The sequence below is a fragment of the Anopheles coluzzii genome, chromosome 3, assembly GCF_943734685.1.
Source record: "Anopheles coluzzii chromosome 3, AcolN3, whole genome shotgun sequence".
NCBI lineage: Eukaryota > Metazoa > Arthropoda > Insecta > Diptera > Culicidae > Anopheles > Anopheles coluzzii.
Genome location: NC_064671.1, coordinates 21,671,815 through 21,692,599, shown reverse-complemented (window position 1 = coordinate 21,692,599; position 20,785 = coordinate 21,671,815). Strand labels below are relative to the sequence as shown.

General features: G+C 46.0%; 1 protein-coding gene across 9 annotated transcripts in view; it reads right to left on the bottom strand.

Annotated features, from left to right (window-relative positions):
* LOC120959949 (zinc finger protein chinmo) overlaps positions 1-20,785 on the bottom strand; it is a 118,836-nt gene that overhangs the window by 16,095 nt on the left and 81,956 nt on the right. For all 9 annotated transcript variants that reach the window (XM_049610223.1, XM_049610224.1, XM_040383748.2 and 6 more), the window contains 2 exons: positions 820-1,040; positions 82-743 (listed from right to left, as the gene is read on the bottom strand). In XM_049610223.1, the coding sequence (XP_049466180.1) occupies positions 82-743; positions 820-1,040 (883 nt within the window). The remainder of the gene's footprint in view (positions 1-81; positions 744-819; positions 1,041-20,785) is intronic.

The following is a 20,785-nucleotide window of genomic DNA, read 5'->3' as shown; positions in this document are numbered from 1 at the left end:
TGCAACAACAAGGAAGCACGATTTAGAGCCCATTAATTGTGCATCCCCTTCACTGCTTCCCTTTCGAATCTCGATACTCACTTGGACTGTTGCGGTGAATCCCGATCCGTGTGTATGGTGTCCGCCTCCGTCGGCGTCGCCGATGAGCCACTGCTGGACGGTCGATAGTTTTTGCTGCCACTGACCGGGCTGCCATTGCCTGCGCTTGCCTTCCCGTCCCGCAACACGCTGTCCCGCGTCGCCTCCTGATGCTCGTAGAACGGGCTTCGCAGCGATCGTTTGCGGTTCTCGTACGATCCGGGCAGATAGGACGACGGTTGCAGGTACGGGGAGAAGCTAGAGGCCGGTGTGTTTCCGCCACCGCCGCCTCCTCCTCCGCCACCACCACCTCCACCAACACCTCCACTCTCACCGCCTCGATCATTGCCGCGATTGCCACGTTCGTTACCACTGCCCCGATCGGCCCCACTGCCCGCATTGCCCGTGGCACCGCCGGCGCCAGCACCGCCACCACTGCCGTGGCTCGATCCGTTGCCACCGCTGCTGGCACTGCCGACTATGCTGTCGGTTTCCCGCTTCACCGCTCGGTTGATCGATTCCAGCGAGGACGAGAGGCTGTTGCGCTGCTGGCGCCGGATGGCAGGTGATGGCAGATCGTTCGGTGGGCCGTGGAACGGCGACTGTGACGGTTGGCTAGCGTTGGCGCTCGCGAAGCGACCGTGCTCGGTGGTGAGTCCTTTGACCTGTGCAAACACAAATGGCGGGTGTTATTACAGCTTCATCTTCACACTGCAAATCAATGCCGCGCGTGTGTCTTACCTGCAAGTTCTCAGCCGCCTTCAGAAAGCTTTCCAGCGCTTTCTGTGACACATGCACCTCGCCTTTGTACATAAACTCGAGCAGTGCGTGCATGTTGTCGGCGGAGGTCGCTTCCAGCATCACGCATATCTGGCCGGTGCCAACCGGGGCCCGCTCGAACAGGTCGGCAAAGTTTTTCGAACATGCCGCTAGTATGACCTTGTGAGCGTTGAATACGGTTCCTGCAAGTACGCAAAAGACAATCGAAAGATCAGTACAAGGAAGTGTTATTCGGAGCATCTTAAGGTTCAATCAAATCAATGTAATTCATATTTAAAACAGTGATACATTTCTAAAAAGTCGTAAAAACTGATTGCAGCTGCAACGCAGACCTGTTTCATACATTCTCATCCATCGTCTTTCTCACCACATGGTTTATGTTTGCAACTTGTGGGATGGATGTTGAGGCGCACAAAACCAAGTGTATTTAACATGGCTGGCCCGCTTCACTGACTGACTGACCTATTTTCGGGCGTCTAATCTTGCCACCGCCACACAGACGCGCGCGCGCACACACATTATACCGCGCCAGTCTGGTTGCATCGTGTAGCCGCAATGCTATCGTGAATTCTAAGAAATTTTACAACCCAGCTTTACACACTACCCTCTTCCATAACCGCCCACTCCCCCTCCACAAACCTCAATGCAGGATTGTTTGTTTCTGTACTTCCAAGAAATGCGACTTAGGCCCATGCATCGGTGGTGAAGGCAAAAAAAGCAAGCAAAAAACTTCATCAAAAACACTGGGAACCAGGCAGCTCCTCCAAACCAACAACCTCTATAAATAACGCTTAGAACTGGTGGCAGCAACCACAAACACACGCACAAACAGGCAACGCAACTAACCACACAAGCCCAGTGCATGCAGGCAACGAGGCAGCATGGTTTTCTGATAATGCGGTCATGCGCAAGCGAGAAATTCGGCCACCCTTTACGATGCGCGCGCTTCCCCTCGTGCCCTTCCGACATCGCGCCGAATTTTGATGGCGCAGTTATGTGTGTGTGCACGCACCAGAATGCATTCGATTTCCGACCTAATTCTGGGAGGGTGTTTATACGTTTGGTGCCGCTTCCCAGTGCAAGGTGGTTGTGGGATAGGGAAGTGGATGGGGTCTGAAGCGCGAAGCATCGCAGGAGACCTTGAAACTGAGCACCCCAAAATGTGATACGGTAAGGGGGGCCGTATTCCGATGACATCATCATCAACATCAACGGCACAATCATTGTTGCATGAAGGCATGGGGGAATGTGTATTGGTGCAGCGCGCATTGGAAGCAGCCGTTTGAAAACGGTTGGTAGTGCGGAGCAGATGGCGCCATGTCACTGTGAAACATAATACATAACCATAACATTCTTAGCTTGGAATGTGGGAAAAATATGATTTCCGAAACTTTGATTTAAAATAACTCATTTTTTGCATTATTTGTTTATTGCTTTTTTTACTATTTAGTTTTTCCTTATTAGGTCATTTTTGTTCGTTTTATAGTTGCTTTTCTTTATTTCTTATAAATTGTCTCCTTTTGACTTATGACTTATTTTCACGCTCTTAGTTTCATGCTATTTATTTTTGTACATCTATAAGATGTTTCTCATCAGTAAAGAGTCCTTATGCTTAATTTGATATTTCAAAACCGACTTTCTCCGACTTTCGGACAAGAACAGGCAATATGTTTTATCAAACAAGTAAAACAAATATTTAAAAACTGTCTAGTCCACAAAAAAACCTGAGATTGCAAGTGTAGTAATTGTGGTCAATATTATACTTTATAAGTATGATAGGTTATAAATAAAATTGAAGATTTTTAAAGAATACAACAATTGCAACAACATAATATTGTATATAATATTGTTCAGAATGATTAACATTCATCATAAGGTTGTGAAAAGTGCATCATAAAACTGTTGAAACACATTGGAACCATTCCGAAATAGCTACGATTGTAGCATAAACCCGTGCCCCCGCTTGCGTCACAGTGCTTTTCATTCAGCGAAACGCATCTACAGCAGAGGCGACTACCGCAGTACCTCATAAAAGTGCTTGTTTACATACATAGCCTGTTGGAGCTGTGCGTTTGGACACAAGACTGCAAGAGCCGAGGAGTTTGTGCGTTTGATGCAACTTGTTAAACATAACACACACACACACACACCGAGGGAGAAGGGTTTCGCCACACTCGTCGCTCCTGTTCATCTCCTCTCCAAGATGTCCGCTCCAACACCCCCAATGACCAGTGAAAGTGTTTTTTTTCTTCCTGCTTCACAGCTTCGAACAGAGCAGGCACTCATTGCTGGTGGTTCGTGCATTGGTACGACTTACCAATCTTGGGGCCAACCTACAGATGAGCGACCCCCAAATCTTCGCCTTTTTTCGTATTGCGCACTGTGTGGTGTACACAGCACCACCGCAAACACATACGAACTGGCCGGGAATAGTCGTTGAAACCATTATGTAGGGCAATGCATTGAGCAAAGACCTTCCCTTCCGTTCCCTTGTGTGTGCGTGCGTCACCGTGCGTGTTGCATCGCTCGCGCAAAAGTAGGTCACGCACATTTCAAAGTGTGTGGGTCCGCCCATAAAGAAACCCGGGCTGCTATATGCTGCACTCCGCGTCCGTTCTAAACACTCTCCTCCATCGCACTCTCTTGCGTAGTTCGGGTTCTTAATCGCTGCAATGCGCAACGCATCACAAACGCACATGAAATAGAGCTTCTATCTTCCCTTCTGTCTCTTTCCCGTACACATAAACACACACACGAACGTTTGGGGAATTGCTTCACTACGGCAGCTTCGCAATTCGGGCAACTTGGGAGAGGGTATGCTTGCTTTATGCTGCAGTTGGCGCGGACGCATGTTGCGCATATAAACAACGCAGTGTAAGCCACACAACGCACACAACACGCACGACGAAATAAAGCATTTTAAAAAGTGTAAAAAATATGTGTCACGCACAAACAAACGGTCCTCCCTCGGTTTCGGTGCGAGGGACGGAGCAGAGCGAGAGGTTGGACATTTGACGACAACGATGCCCACTTCACATACTCCGCTGTACTTCCCTTCCCTCCCATGAGCTGTCTCCTTCTCTATCTCTCTTTGTCTATCTAAAGGTCTGTGTAACATTCCCAGCCTAATGATTCAAACCGATTCTGGCGCTTTGTCGTTTCCGTACGGTCAACATAAGAGAAAAAAAACTCAACATTTAAAGAGCACGCACTAAGACAAACAAAACCGTTACCTACCGCCCACCGCCAGTTCCCAGCTTCATGTCACTGGCATCACGATTTGGAGGCAACAAGACCCCAAATATCGCGTCGATTGCGTGCACGCACGACACGAATGCACACATATGGCGCAATGTGCTAGTAGTTGATGCGTGTATGCGCAGGGAAGAAACACAGAGAGGGTGCAATACACGGCTTTAATGCATTCCTGGTTATATGCTGCATTTCTATGCATCATGCATGTGGGATGGTTGTTCGTGGTGTGGTACGTTGTTCGTCATGGTTTCAACAGATCAGAGTAAATAAATCAAGGCGAGATCAAATGGTTTCGAGAGTCATGACGAGCACATGGTGCAACCGCAAAAGGGTCAAATGTAATCAATTTCTCCTAAGAATGTCTTCATTTTAGATTGGTCAAGCTTTCGGCCTCATATTCTTATTCAGTAAAACCTTTGTGGTTGTGATGATTAGGTCTTAGGTTAGGCTCAAATGGGCTTGGTTGTCTGTAACTAATAGATTTACCCCCAGCAAGATAGTCAGTCTTATTCATACAAGGGTTCGATTTGTTTTGATTCGTAACATGCAACCAAGAATTCAATGATCTCGCAATAAATGGCGGCGAAGACATTGTAAAATCCTAGACTACATCTCCTCCGGGTTTTTGAGCCCAAGACTTCAATTATATGTCTTAATACAGGAAAAAAAAGGAAGGAAAAGGAAGCTCAGACATTGTAAACTCCGAGACTACATCTCACCAGGGGTGTTTCGGAGATGATGCGCACATCTTAGACCTTCTTCTATTCGATGTAACGTGCTACGAGAACATGCCGGTCTATACAGGCTTTCGAAGATTTATTCAATACTACGCATCCGGATAGTAAGTCATTGCTACGGGGGGATCGTCCATTTAAGGATAGAACCCATGACGGGCATGTTATGGAGACATGCGAGTTGAAGACTTTACCACGGGACTGCCGTCTGAACGTCGTGCCCCTTACCTTACAAGACTTATTTCATACAAGACTTATTTGCTCCGAAGGATTTTCTTCTTAATATAGAAGAGAACTCTATTGTCTTTTGCGGAAGACATAAGAATTGTGAGGTTTGGATCAAGTCCCAATGCCATTAAAATGACTCCAAACTTATGATGTGTCTGTCTTCTACAAAACTGATAAGATCGATAAACGATTTTAAGGTTTATTGGTCTGTGTGGCATTCTCCACCGCTAGTGTTGTTGGTAGGGAAAATTACACAAACATATGTTCTTGACCTCCTCAACAATTCCAGAAACAGTCTAATTCACAATTTTCTTCTTTGATTTTCCATCGTGTTAGATCTTTTATGCTCCGGTTGAAAAAAAATCATCATCATCGAGCGCCGCCTTTTCCGGTGAAAATTACGACCACATCATCATCATCATCCTCATCATCATCATCTTCAATCGTACCCCAATCTATTCACAATTTTTCTCCCCTCCTTCCTTTCTCGTGCCTTTGTCTGGTCAAAAGTGAAAACACCGCCCCTTTTGTCCTTAATCTTTCACCTCTAAGCAGACACCCTACCAGACGGTCTCGGGCGGGTCCACCCGCCTAAAGGCAGGTCAGTTTTGTTCGTAAAATTCGATCCTTTGCCTTTTCACGCCTTCCCGTCGAGCAGTCCCTCGTACGAGGAAGTGGAAGTGGAAGGTGAAAAAGATGGCCAAACCCTTTGCCTATCTTTTCCCCCTTCGCTCCGTTTGTCATAACTTTTCTTTTTACACGCGGATAATTTTATTCCCATCTTTTTTCTCCCACCAATTGTGAACCTTTTTTTCCTTCCCTGCTGCCATTGCTTCTTCTTTTTTGTTTGTTTTGCTTCCACAGCTTTTTTTCTTCTTCTTGTGTGCTTGTATTCACAATCTTTCAACGGCTTGCCTTGTTGACACCTTTTAACCGCCTTACAAAAATTCGAACCAGCAGAGGGGGGTAGGCAAAAAAGGGCCTTCGAAAACCAGCCGACCGACAAGTGGAGGCGGAAGGGAGAAAAGGTTTTTTTTTGCTAAACCCCAAAATTCGGTACCAAAATATTGTTTCCCCTTTCCGTACACAGCAGACTTCCTTCTTCTTTCGGTTTCAAAACAAACGGAGTGTGGGGGGAAAAACAAAATCCCATAACTGACCACGGAAAACCACCTTTCCGTGGCGCTAGGACCACGGCAGCATCCCATGCGTTCGCTCCTCATTAATTTCATTCATCCGTTAATGTCCGTTGTGAAAGCGAATCGCAAACAAAAAAACGTCAGAAATACAACATGACAAAAGGAGGGGAGCTAAGCGAGGGAAGCGAGAGGGAATTAGGTATTATTTGATTAATTTTCTCACACCGCACCACCGACGACGACCCAGACCAACAATGGCCGAACACAACACGGGGCGGGGGGAAATAAAAACGATCCGTTTTGTTTTCGGTGTCAGTGGGTCGAGATGATGCGAAATTGTGTAAGACGTGATGACAACGACGACGACATTATAGGGACGAGAGGCGATAGGGCAAAGGGCCGATGCGCGGCACACATTCCTTCTGCCTTACATTCATCACACTTAATGCTTGTCCCGTTGTTTACCCTTTGGATACGTCCCCCCGCGACCTTGATAATTCAGTGCGTTACACAGTGTAATAATGTATGTAATAAAACCAGTTGAACAGCTTGCCCGCAATGAGTAGACGAGCTGTCTGTAAACACTCAAACTCTTGCCCCAAAAAAAATTGTGCATGAAACAGCTTTAACGACAACCTTTTGTTCTACGTTCCAAGCACTTCAAAGCACGGCAAAAAAAAGACAGCCGTGCAAAGCAGAAACGGAAATAAGATGGATATGATCCTGCCAAATCTTCAAACCCCCCTCTCCAGCAGACACACTCACATACATTTTGGCGAAGTAGTTGAATACGCGAGTACCACCCAAAGCTTATGCTCGGCATCCCTCTTCCCCGATTATGCCCGGTACAATCGAGAGAAAGAAAAAAACAAAATCCCTCCCATCTCCAAGGAAGTGTAAGAAGGCAAGAAGCATTGGGCGCCTCCATTTTCGCGAACTCACACTCCTGTTGCCGTCGGTGCTCTCTCTCGCCAACTGTTTATATATTTTATTACATCCTTTTTAGCCTTACGTTTTCCTTCCCCAACCATCGGGAGGGCTTGTACCCCCCCTCTCTCTCTCTCTCTCTCTCTCCTACCATCTTGGGGCTTTGTGTGCCTTCATTTTTGTGCCAGACGGGCGGCAGACGACATTTACGACGGAATGGCAGGAATGGGGCTCGACTCTTTCCGGGAAGTGTGGCGCGCACGCGGTTAATAATAAAAGGCACAAAACAGGGCGTAAAACGAAAGTGAAAGTGGGGGAAAATGTGTGTGGTATAGTGATTGGCGCAAGGGGGGAGTGGATGAGAGTATGTGTGAGTGTTTGTGTTTTCCATCATCCATCACTCTTCCAGTAGCGTGAAGAAGGATTCGGCGAATTTTCCTCTTTCCACAGGATGTCTGCACACTGGAAAACCGCCGCCGTCGTCTTCCCTTACGTCAAGGTCAAGTCGAAGTGTAGTTAGACGGGCGAAGGTAGCACGGAAAAATGGTTGTTTTTTTCGATTTTACTTTCACTCGCAGTATATAAGGTGTTTAAGTCGCTGTTCTTTTGATTTTCGTCTAAACATTCAACCAATGTTTGGCGCTGTTCGTTCATTAACATTTCAAAAGTATCATTGTTTAACAATGCCTAACACTTTAAACCACGTCAAAAGTTTTTCTTGGCGAATATGCTGCAAATTAACAGATATGTACACCCTTCACTTAAAGTTCTGCTCGTCCTCCCAGTCGCGCCACATTCATCTCTCGCCGTACGAGACATGGTGTATTATGCCCATATATTCGTTAATCTGATTTGAATCAATGAATACATACGCATACACACAGGCGGAGGAGCTGAGTTAGAGACAAAAGCGTCTAGCCATTGCTGCGCTGCAAAAAAACACATCCATCGATACCATGGAGAAATAATTCCCCGTCAACATTGGATTAAAGTTTTAATTTACCGGTTTTTTGCTTGCTCGATACTGCATACTACCTACGGCCCGAAAAAAAGAAGTGCAAAAAGCACACCATAAAGAAAGCATATAGCGTTCGTATGCAAAAGAACAAAACAAAACAAACCCCGCATAAGTGGCCTGAGTGAGCGGGCAAAAATATGGCCGCAGCATGGCATGGCTCTCCCCCCAAACGCCAGGCACGCTGCTGGAAGGACACGCTGATTGACCAAATTGATTGACGTATGCTTCAAATCCTGTCCACTCACACACAGACATGCACACAGGGAAACGAATGAAAGAGAAGTGCACAACGTGGCCACAATCGAAATCCTTTCCTTTTTTTTCGATACTAATACGTCATAAGAGAGGTAGAGGACACAATGTTTGCGCAAGCCGTCGCTCGCGTACGTACCCGTTCCCCCAGTGCAATACACTCAAAATCAGCGAACTGAGGAAAATTGTTGACCCCCCCTCCCCTCCTTACCCCTTTGCCTTATCCCGCAGCACAGGAATCATCGATCAGTTTCTCCCTCCCCCCCCGGGTGGGTCGTGGTTTCGCTTTCGATTTCGACGCAGGAAGTGGGTTTGGGAACACAACGCCGCACAACGGAGAAACAATGATAAATATTTTACCAAATATCGTACGGCTTCCAAAAGCAAAATAACAAAAAAATTGGACAGGCGCGTTTTCGTTGCTTCGTTGCCCTTCCCAATCATTGGACAGACCCCACACTCTACGTGCGTTGTTGAAAATATTCTTCCAGCTCAATCCACCGCTCCCTCGCGCAATGGTTTTGGGAGGAGAATTTCACCGCCAGGATATACGAACACTCTTGCCTGCTTGTTGGTGGCCCACACAGGCCTACCCTGTTCCGTGAGCAAACGCTGCCGGACGCTTCACAATTCGATCAAGTACCGAGATCCTGGAGCTCGGCTGTGTGTGTGTACGTTTTTGCATACACACTCTCTTACCCATGAGCGCTCGTTCCAATCATTCAAACCGAATGTCCCTCTTGCAAAACCGGTGCTACTGCTGGACAACTGGATGTTGTCCAGCGTACCACCGTCGTTTCTCACAGGCCGATTTTCATGCACCGATGAGTCTTCTGTACCACCACACAGTCGTCGCCGCCGCCGTATGCTTCCAATGCTCCGGCCAGGGCAAATCGTATTTTCCACGACACGAGACTGGCTGCCCGCCGTCCTTGCGGGGACCCTCGTCTATTGTCTGGCGCGAGTGAGCGCTGCAAGGACGCAGCTTGTTGTTCGCGGAAGTCGCGGAAGTCCAGCCAACGACAAAAAAAACGAGCATTTCCTACCAAGCTGGAGAAAGATATGGAAATAATAGCCAAAGCCGTCGTGTTTCAGGTCTTGCTGGAGCGCACACAGCTCACCGTGTCTGGTAGTGTGTGCTCTACTACCACCTCTCTCTACTTTTGGTGCCTTTTTCACCTGCCCCAAGCCAATTCATTGGACGTTTGGATTCGATTCTATCGTTTGCATGATGTTTTTTTTTTCGCGCTTCTTCTATCCACCCCTTGTGTACTTCGCCTTCCTTCAATGGGGGGAAAAAATGGGGAAGCATACAGTCGCTGGTCGCTAACAAATGCAAACGGTTCGATTTTTACGTTCGGTTCGTTTGTTGTCATACAAACGGTGGGGTTTCCATTTTTTTGTGTCTGTTTTCGCGTTTTTCCGTTTGCCAAGGCACACCGTTCATACTAGACAGGTGACACACACCCACACTGGAGAAGCGTTGTAGGAGGAATTGAGTAAGGGGGAAAAAAACTGTACCAGGACCCCCGAACAGAGCCGTTTTGTGTCACCAATCCAACGACGACAATGCAAAATCCCAACTCATATGAAAGGGCGAGGGTGAGCAAGAGAGCGAATATTCGAATTTGAATGAATCGGTAACCCCCCTTTGTTGCCAACACTCTTTCGGCAGTGCCAGTTCCGGAAGCGGGTGAAGAGAAAACAAAAATCCACACACCTAGGCTTAGCATGCTGTGGGGTTGCTGGCTGGCTGGTTGGTTCTGTTTACCGTGCTGATGGATGTATAAGCAGGCAAATCAGGCGACCAAACACAAAAGTACTCCCTAGGCTATGACTTAATTAGCCAAACGCGATGATGGGCAATCATGAGGAACAAGATATCTCTCTCGGACTTTTTTTTTATTTGTTTTGTTTGCCATGTGTGACGACAAACGAGCAGAACGTGATTGTAAGCAAAGGAATGAAGCGAAGGAGATGCGTCTCCCAAAGGACAATACAAGTTTAGGTTTATTATTTTTATAACTTATACGATGTTTTAAAAGATTAGGGATTGCTTACATCAAATAATATTGATATTTAATGTATCATCAATGCTATTTTCAAAAAAAAATCTATTGAAAACAATCTAAAAACGAAAAGATCTCAACGCAAACAACACTTTCCACAATAATGGTTTGCTACATGGTATAGAACAGCGCTGACATTTGTCACACGCCCGTCCATCAAACTGTGTAAACTAATGAAACGATATTGATCTTCTATTACCCATTCCCTTTCATTTCCGAGCTGGTCTGGAAAGAAAAAACTCGCGTTGATTAATTTCACCTCCCAATTGTGTGTGTGTGTGTGTGTGTGCAGGCAGGTACACACAATCGTACGGTTTTTAGTTTTGTCACCGACCGTCAGTGATTGACGGAGAATCAGTGGCCACTAATATTTGCTTGCTACTCTTTCCTTTTATTCCTCTGAAATGTGGATTCCTCTTTTCCCATTCTATAGAACAAAAAAACACAAAACCGGTAACAGGACATCAGCAAACACTTTTGACTAGTTTGCTTTCTTTCATTTTTATCTCATCTCACTACGTTCCCGCTCTGTCTTTTGGTCTAACCTCTTTCCAATGTTTACGTACGGCCACTGTGAGCACGTTTTCTCGTTATGCCAATCATACACGACCGATACGCATCCATAACAAAGGACAAATGCACCAGCCGGCACCACACGCCATCGTCTCTCCTCATCCCTGAGAATGCGCGGCATGTTTCATTGGACAACACACGGACCAAACTCGTTTCAATTGCAAATAGAGACTCAAGGTGGGGAGGAAAATTGATACACAAATCACTAGCACTGGTGCAGGGAAATCGGAATGGAAATAGAATCCAACTAATGAAGGATATCTACCATGAGTAGAAGTACATTTAAGAACACAGTTTTTGCATTTAAATTCAAATTATCGTACAGTGAATTATTCTAATAGTAGAATGAAAATAATTTGTCTTTTTCGTTATTCGTTATTATTGATGGAAGAATTAGCTCCTAGTTGCTTTATGTTTGCAGTTAGGCCGCGCCAAAATGCTGTGCTCTGCTTGTCTAATGGATAAATGCACTAGTTTTAACAAGATCGGACTGATACTGTGTCCCCATTCAGACTCCAGACTAATAACTGTGTATGTGAAAATACAAGTGGAATTACTAGTGATATGTATGTTTATCGTTTATGATAGAAACGCAAGAGGCCTCAAGCAGAACGTCCTACTCTTCTCAAAGGAAGAATACTACTGTTCTCAAAAGAGAGATAGATTCTCCGAGTGGTTGTCTTAGTCATGTCTTGTAGATAAATTTCAGCATTATAAAAGAGCATATTTGGGCACATGCTCTATTTTGAGCAAAAACGAAGCTTTGTAGAGACATGAATCTCACAACAAGTCGCATTAGCACGTGCGAAAAAAAATCCTTACTTTTGAATAGCAATAATAGTAAAGAATTTGTCCAGTACATTTTGAATAGCGAATTGTGTTTTGTATGTGTCCAAACACGCTAGAACTATTTTAGAATTTAAAAAGGATTATTTTCAAGGCTACAAAGGAAAATTACGACCTAAGAAGTTATATGCTATCCAAAGTGTCATAATTACAATAATCACATGAAACTCTTCCTACTTCTACAAAATGACGAATTTCAACTGACCAGCTCCCCCCATCTGATGTCCATCTTTGAAATTCCAAAAGAAAAGCAAAAGAAAACACACAAAAAACCTACTCGATCAAATCAATGACAGATAGCGGCAATATACATGAAATTAGCATTTTACAAATAGTCATCAATTTCAATTTGTACACTTTGTGTCTCCCTTTTTGCTGCTGCTGCTGCTGCTGCTGCTGCTCCCTCCAACACCAACCCCAGCAGCTGGTATGACTTTTCGTTTTCCACGCTGCAGCAACCAACTCTACACGCACATACATACACACACAGACAATCAGGTGGAGTGCAGCGTACACGTTGCGTATTGTAAGGGAAGGAAATGGTGGTACACAAAAGGTACACGCATGCCACCCGAGCACCCATCATCGGGAATTGGCGAATTGACATTTGCTTGGACAGTTTTGCTGGGCCCGTATAGTGGTGGCGTCATCGTTGCGGCATCCATTAGCTACCCATATAACGAACCAATATTGCCCATTTTCAATAATGTCAAACAGCCCGTGTGGGTTGATGTATGGCCGAGGTAAAAGGGGAGATATTCCACCCACACACACACACACGCAGCCATGCCACACATATCGTAGAGCGAAAACTCAGGATTCATTTAGCTGATGGTTTCGGATGAGTGGTTTTGTGCCCGGATGGTGCTGCCGAGGCTGGTGGCTGGGAGACAAAGAGATGTGCAGTGCGCAACGCAGCACCGAAAGTATGCTTCTTCTCCCGGACATAGCTCTTTGGCACTATTGGAATGAAAAGTGAGCCCGACGATTCCACACCACCACTTCCACCGCTCATCTGGCGCATTTTGAATGACAAACGGTTGTAGTAGTGTCCGGCCGGGTTGGTTGGAAAACCCATTTGCAGGCAGCACACTCTCTTCTTCTCGTCGTCTTCGCCCCGCACACAAGCACCAAACACACGGAAGAAGCATAACCCGATTGAATTCAAAATCAAATCAAGCGCATCGGGTGTGTGTGTGTGTGTGAGTTTGGGAGAATCCCTGGCGAAGTGTACGCAAAACACAGCCAGCTATCGAGTCAACGCAACGTCCTCTGGGGAGAGCTTAGCAGCATAAAGTCTGCCTCACTTTACTTCCCCCCTTTGTACGTTTCTTGTTGGAATGGAAAGAGCAGCAGGACGGGGAACGGGAAAAGATTCCCCATCATCGACCACCAACACATCACAAATGATGCAAGCGAGAAGGGAAACAAACTACTACAGGCAGCCCGTGCTGCTTTAACTCTTTCGCCGCCCTGTCCTGTCCTGAGAGTGAACGTTCCTGGTACGCAGTTTGCGAACAAAAAAAAACCCCGCTCAGGAAGCCCCCATTTTGCCGACGACATGTTCTCGCAAAACGGAAATACGTCTCTCACACACAAGGTTTTTTTTTTTGGGTTGGTATTGCCTCTACCACAGTACGACCACGGAACCTCGGTGCTTCCAGCAAGCGCAACGCACTCTCATCCTTTTCATTATGAAAGTATATCTACGTAGCAACGCATCAAACACAGTAGCGGCAAAAAAAGAACTGGAATCCCCTCCGCCAAAGCCGAAGGTCTGCAACGAAGCCAATAACGCACAGAAAACAGGGGAAAAAAACACAAGGATAACGAGTGAAAGATATACCGAAACGCACTGGGATGTTCTGCCGCGTACACAGCGCGGCCGGCATAGACAGCAAAACCCCCCCTTTTCTAAGCGAAAGAGGAAGCCGACCGAACACCGAAAGGCAAATAAATTCCAAATACATACATTTCCATGAAAATGGAAAATGAATATAAATCGAAATAAATATCAAGCAAATACACGCGTACACACACACAGTTCGAGGCCAGTTTTTAGCCAGTCGCAGTCGAAGAGCATTGGCTGCAGCCGCGTTTTAGGCTTGCACGCAGCAGCAACAGCAGCAGTAGCGCAACTGAATCTCTCTCACGCACTAACCCTTTTTTTGTTGGAAGGAAAGCGCAATGGAAACGCAAAATCCATCGACTGTGAAACGGAGGGGGGGGGGAGGGAACACATCCGAGGCAAGATGCCGCCGTGTTATCAAAGATATGAATTTCGTGCTCCGATTTTTTGTTCAACTTTGCAACTCCGGAACGATGATTCTCGTCTACGATGAATCTCTCTACTGGCTGCTGCTGCTGCTGAGTTGGGATGATCTAATGGACGGATATCTTCAGCGCGGGTTGGAATTTTTGCTTTTGTTTTTTTTAGTGCCAATGATGGCATCCATACACTTCCACACGGATCGGATGAGACTGGTCTTGTTGAGGGAAAATAATAACCAACAAACAAACACGCAAGTACACCCTCTCTATCGGTTGTTTCTGCTAGTGCACAGGGAAGAATACAATCCCCCGAGCACGTAGAACGCATTGCATTATTTGGATGGTTTAGTGCAGGGAGTGGAGTAACGCCAGCAACCGTAACAAAACACACACAAAAACGAAACCACCAACACTGCGGTTGCGTACGTGCAAATACCTACATAAGCCTAGGGTCTTCCATACAGCTCAGGAGTGATGTTTTTTTTTTTGTTATATTGTTGTTTTTATATGCCATAAACACGATATGTTTCAATCAACATCTCCATCTAACTGTTAGAGGAGGTTTTCTCATAAAGAATGAGCCATAACCGTTGTAGCAACGGTGTCTGAGACTTCAATCCTTTTGAAGAGCATAATATGGATTTCTTACAACGTAAATTAACTATTTCATCATTCAATTATGTCTTACTTTATATAAATACATATTATATCCCTAATTACATCCACCATGATCAAAGCCACAAAGCCAACCCATAATTAAACTTTAATATTAACCACCAACAAACTACCTGTGGTAATACCAATCGGCAAGCCGTCAACACAACTTCTTCAGCACCCACTTTTGTGACCTTAAAGACATTAACGGCCCCCCTGCTTCAATGCTGGCGAAACGGATGGCGGGAGAGAGAGAGTTCATTGATTTCACGGTCCACAGATAAAATCATCAATAAGGGCAACAACAGCAACAGCGGACGGCCATGGGGACGGAGGGAGGATGATATGGGAAAAATGTCTCTCCGTTAGTCCTTCCCAAAGGTTTTCACACCAAAAACTGGGCCATCATCATCATCATCATCATCGCCGCAGCATTACGTTTGTTTGGGTTTTCACGACATACACGCACACACACACACGCCGCCAGACAGGTTTCTGTCCCTGCCCGTTCCTACTTGCAAACATAAACCGTGCGCCACATTTACGACCCGTCGACACACCTTTAATGCCATAAAATCGATGAATAGCAAACAATACACACCGGCATTTCTTGGAATGGGGGGAGGACGGTTCATGCATCACGCAGGCCTTCGGGAAAGGTGGCGCGGCAAGGGGCAGGACGAGGTGTGGAAAAGAAACATATGTTTATAAATATCTTCACTTAGTATACACACAGCGCCATCCACAGCCATGCCAGGACACGATAAAGACGCAAACAGCGCGCCTTAAGACACGGGGTCCTGGGTGAAGGAGCGGCACTGGGGCGTGGGAGCGGCTTCTGACACAACAAAAGAAACGAACGGACAACACACAAACAAAATGTTGCCGAGGGTTTTACGTGCACCTTTTTTTCTTTTGCTGTTTTGGCTAAAGGGAAGATACCAGCAACCCCGCCGTGTGTCCCGAGGATCGTAAAAGTCTCGCTGCTCTCTGATTTGCTTTACGCAAAAATGGGCTAAAGCTCGCGTGCCATTATTATGTCGCCGTTCCGCTGTGGGGCACAGAGCGGGGTTAAAGGACAGAACTGCTTTCTCTCTCTCTCTCTCGTTCGCTTTCTTGCTTTCTCTGGTACACGTGTGCCCTTCGGAGCCTTTGCCGGCGGTACAACGATCGGGCGTCGTGGTTCAATCCTCTTGATGCTGGAGGAAATTGTATCGTTTTATTCACATTTTATGTTTTCTTTATTTTCCCACCCGTGCCTCCCTCATCCTTCCTGATATTGAACTCTCTTTCTCTCTTTAAGGGTGGTTGAGTGTATTGAATTCTGGCTTCCCGTGGCCTATCGAGACGCCGCACACAATCGAGCTTGAATGAAGGAAAATGAACGTAATGTAACGTTGGGCGAGCGCGACACAGACACACAAAAAAGGAAAATGGTACCAACAACAGCAGCCTACAAGATTTCTTTCCCGTCGCCCCGTACTACCTTTCTTAACTCGCACCACACGCACACCGCCACCGACCCGCCACTTCCCTGCTTACGGCCGGTCTTTATGGGTCGAGGCTCCCCGCCACGGCTTTCTCGGTTGTAACGGCGTCCTTTTGCCCATCAAAACATACCCACACACACGCGCAGAGCACGACCCCGAATGAGTCTTTCCTTCCGCTCCGGCTCCTTCCTCCGGCAAATGTTTTCCGTCTGCCCTGTGCCTGCTGATGGCCATTCCTTTTATTACACATCTTGAGCAGGTCCGGGAAGTTGAAGAATTTTTATGCGTGTTTGTTTGGAATAATGAAGACGGCTTTATTGAATCTTCAAGACGCGTCGACCACGCCATATATCGGGCGGGCTGGCGGGCGTGCGTGCGTGCGTCCTTCCCAGGCTTCATTCCCTCGGTAACTTGTATACTCGGGTGTATGTGTGTGTGTATTTGGGTGTGTTTGGACTGTCGGATCGAAATCAAGCGTTCCCTCCTCCTCACGATGGAGAGGCGGACTTTTACACGACCATGGTAGCAACGGTATCGGAAAGCCGATTGGTGTCGATTGGTCGGAAAATCATATGAGTGGACGATGAAATTGACAGCCAAGGACCAAACGGTTTTGGTTTGGATTAAGTCATACAGCCGCAATGTGTTGTGTCGTGATTGGATCACACATATAGAATTTGCGGACAAAATGATTCGCTGTAGTTATCTCATAATTGCATTATTCTGCCTAAATATCCTTCACACTGGAATGGATAAATCAGGATACAACAGTTGCTGCTGTTTTCTATTTCACCATTTAAGCTCCAAAATTCCAACGCATTGTGTAATGCCTCTCCCAATGCTCCAATCTCGTCGCAATTAAAATACGAATTGATACAACCTCTTTCATTGATTTGTCCTTTTTTTTTGTTTCAGCGAAAATCCTGTCCCTCTTCCCACCATCTCATCGGCAAAAAAGAACATGTAGATGTATGTGTGTATTGCTTACCTAAAAAGAGAAGAAAAAAAAGAGCACATTAGTATCGGATTCGAAAGGAAAACAATGTTCTGCGTTGTTTAATTAAAGCGAAAAAACGCATTTCACCGGAATAAATCTCTAATGAAAAGCGACCGTGTCGGCCGTATCCGCAGAAACAGCAGCAGCAGCAGCAGCAGTATTTCCCTTCACTCATTAGCGAGACACTTCCGGTTCGAGTGTTTGCTTCCATCCTCCCCCAAAGGACAACTAAGAGCGCCAACAACAACAACAACAAAAAACCCAGTTTTGTACGCAGAGGAATTTTCCCATTTCAGTGAAACTTTACTCAATTTTTCGTTTTTTGTGTGTGTGTTGCTTCTGACGAAACCAACCCGTGGGCAACCGACCGAAGTCGAAATTGTGGACCACAGAGCGAGGGAGTGAGAGAGTGCTGCCGATGGCGAAGAAAAATAAAACTTGACCAATCAAATCCTACTCCCCCCCTCCCTTGTGCGCTCGGTCCGATGAGACACACGAACCACTGTGTCCTGGGAAAACGTGTCCTCAGCACTGATAACTGTGTGTGTGCGTGTGTGTGTGTGTGCGTACATACGGACCGTGGCAAAGGAGGAAATAAAACAACCCCCATTGCGTATCACTGTCAATTGTAAAGTCAAACATCGTCGTCGTCGTTGTCGTCGAAGGTATCTCTCCAGTTTTCGGATGGGTGAAAGAGGGTCGTTCCATTTCAAGCTTTCCATGCCGGTAGGACCAACCGAAGGATTCTGGAACCACCCGCAAATGGACGATGTTCATTTGATGGGTGGCGGTGGTGGTGCTGGTGGCAGCAACCAGCAAGCAGAGAGATGATCAACGGCAAAGAATTGGACAGGCCAACGTTGGAGGAAGAGACAACCACCATAAAAAAGGCCGGAGGTATTGAATCGATTCAACTTCCCGTGTGCCTGTGATTCGATTCATTCCTCCCACACCACACCATTGCTGACGTCCAACGAGGCAGGACATTGGCAGGATTTTTACCGATAACTCACAACTCGCTACCGTTCGTTCGTTGTGGCAACACGAAAAAAAAAATCAATTCTAAACTCGAAAACTTCTGCCTTTTCGTGTGCCCGTGCGTTTCCCTGATTTTGCGACCGAATAGATCAATCTACTGGCGCAAAAACACGCACACACACATACGTAAGAGCTTGTATAGAAAAGTGTATAAACCCACCCACACAGAGAGAGCAAGAGCACACGAAACACTCAAAATGACGACGGATGGACGAATTGATGGACGCATCCGAGAGTGCGAGAGCGTGCGAGTGTGTGGCACATCCGTCGTCCATGGTCGCATCGAACGGACGGAAGTGAACCCCGGTGGAGTGGGTGCTGTGCGTCTCCATCCATCCCAGCACGGAAAGAAGAACGCACACATAACGCACAACAACCTCCATAATTTCTCTTCCTTCTTCCCGCTCGTCTCATTTCTGTGTAGGAAATTGAAGGAAGAAAAATTTACAGTTTCATTCGGTTGTTTTGGTTGCCGAGAACCCTCACTCTGGTGCGATTCCGTGCACCAGCAGCAGAGCGCGGTGCACAACACAACAACGTGGCAAAATAGAGGAAATTAGGGGAGTGGTGGTGGAAATGGCTCCCCCCTCATTTTTTGCGAAACAAAATGAAAACGATTGCGAGTTTCATCAGTGCGGCAGTTGCCTGATACCTTGGACCATTTGACACATACGCAATTTCCGTCCGATTCCTTCCCTGACGACGACGACGACGGCAGGCTGATGAATTTTCTTCCTCCGAGCTTCCTCCAACCAGCAGTAGCAGCATTAGAAAAGCCCGTCGAGAAGTGGTCTAATCGAGCGCCAGCACACAAAAAACACAGAAGACACGAGAATGTCCCTCCGACCAAAAGCGAAGAGAACGTAAATGAAAAATAAAATGAAGAATTCTGCTGCTTCGGTCATTCGGATTCGGTATCGGGGGGAGGGGGGGGAGGAGGTTGGTGCTCCTTTTTTCCAATTACTGGGCGCAAATGCCTATAAGCTTCGACTGTTTGTTTCACGTACAATTGCTTTCGGCATTCCTCGAGCGCAGTGTACGTAACGCACCAGCACCACAAAAAGGTTTTTCGGGAGTGGAAAAACTATATTTTTTTCTACAACGTCCGGCAAAAAAAAGGTTCAAATTAACAGTTGATACGTTGATTAATATCATTCAATTGTAGTAAGAAAGAGTAGTTGTACTCTAAGGAAGAATGTGTTGTCTGCTATATTTCAAGAAAGTTTAGTTAAATGTTTTGAATAAATCTGTTAGAAACTTTTCCACAAAAGCTCACATAACTTAAACAATCCTTCCAAGAGATAAGGACCATCTTTCATACAAATAGACTCAGATAGGGACAAACGAAACATGTGCCGAATAGACACGCACACGAGGCACAGTAATTCACCCCATACTGTATGGCAACGAGAGCTTCTTGTCTGCTGTTATCTATCTCCAACCCTTAAAATGTGCTCTCCACTCTTGATGGATTCTACCGAAAGGGGCAAAAGTTTTCCTCGTGCAGAAGAGCAACAACAAAAAATCTACTCCAGGATAGTTTCATGTAGCTGTGCGCAAGTAACATCGTTGCAGTAGTAGAGTTGGCCTTATCTCCGGGAAAAGGTTTAAGCAATGTTATGTGTCGGAAAATTCCTATCAAAGCCATTCCTCTTTATACTGCACAGCTCTCACAGAGAATCTACTCCTTCATTTGCTTAATTTGAAGCATTACAAACCTACACACACACACTGCGTGTAGAAAGAAATACTGCGGCAGAAACACACACGCTAACCGAAAGAAGAGCAAGTGTAATGAACAGATTCCATCATGCCATCCACACTACCTGCTCCTAACGTAAAGGAACCTCCAAAAAGATGGTGTGTGCCAAAGGTAAACGGGCAGTGGAGTTTCAAACGGAGTTCCACCAACCAGCAATGCGGGAAATATGTTCTACCATACACGGCAATCTTTTTCATCATCATCATCATCGTCATCAGTCTCCCGACGACGAATGGGCCTTCGTGATGTTTGATGTGATGACGATTCTATGCGTCAATCTCCATCAGAACAGAACGCTAATCATAGACGGATTTGAAGACCCTGCAATGGCTGCAGAATTACCAGGACTAGAATCCTGGCTGGTAGTGGGATTAATTCCTTTTTTCCATTTTGCGGTTGATAGATAACGCAACGACTAAGCTCTGGAGCGAATTCCATCAATTGTATATATGCATCTATTCGTTCTAACTACTTGTCGCAGTATAATAAAGGATGCTCAAGCTTATTTATGGTCAGATTGGAATGAATCCGGTTCGAAGGACCAAAACTGGCCACGAGATTTATCCTTAAAATGTCAGTATTTCCTCTAAAATAGCTCCCGTTTCTAATATTACAGACATATTCTATCTAAAAACCTCACAAATCCTCATCTAAAATTATTCTGCCATTCTTTT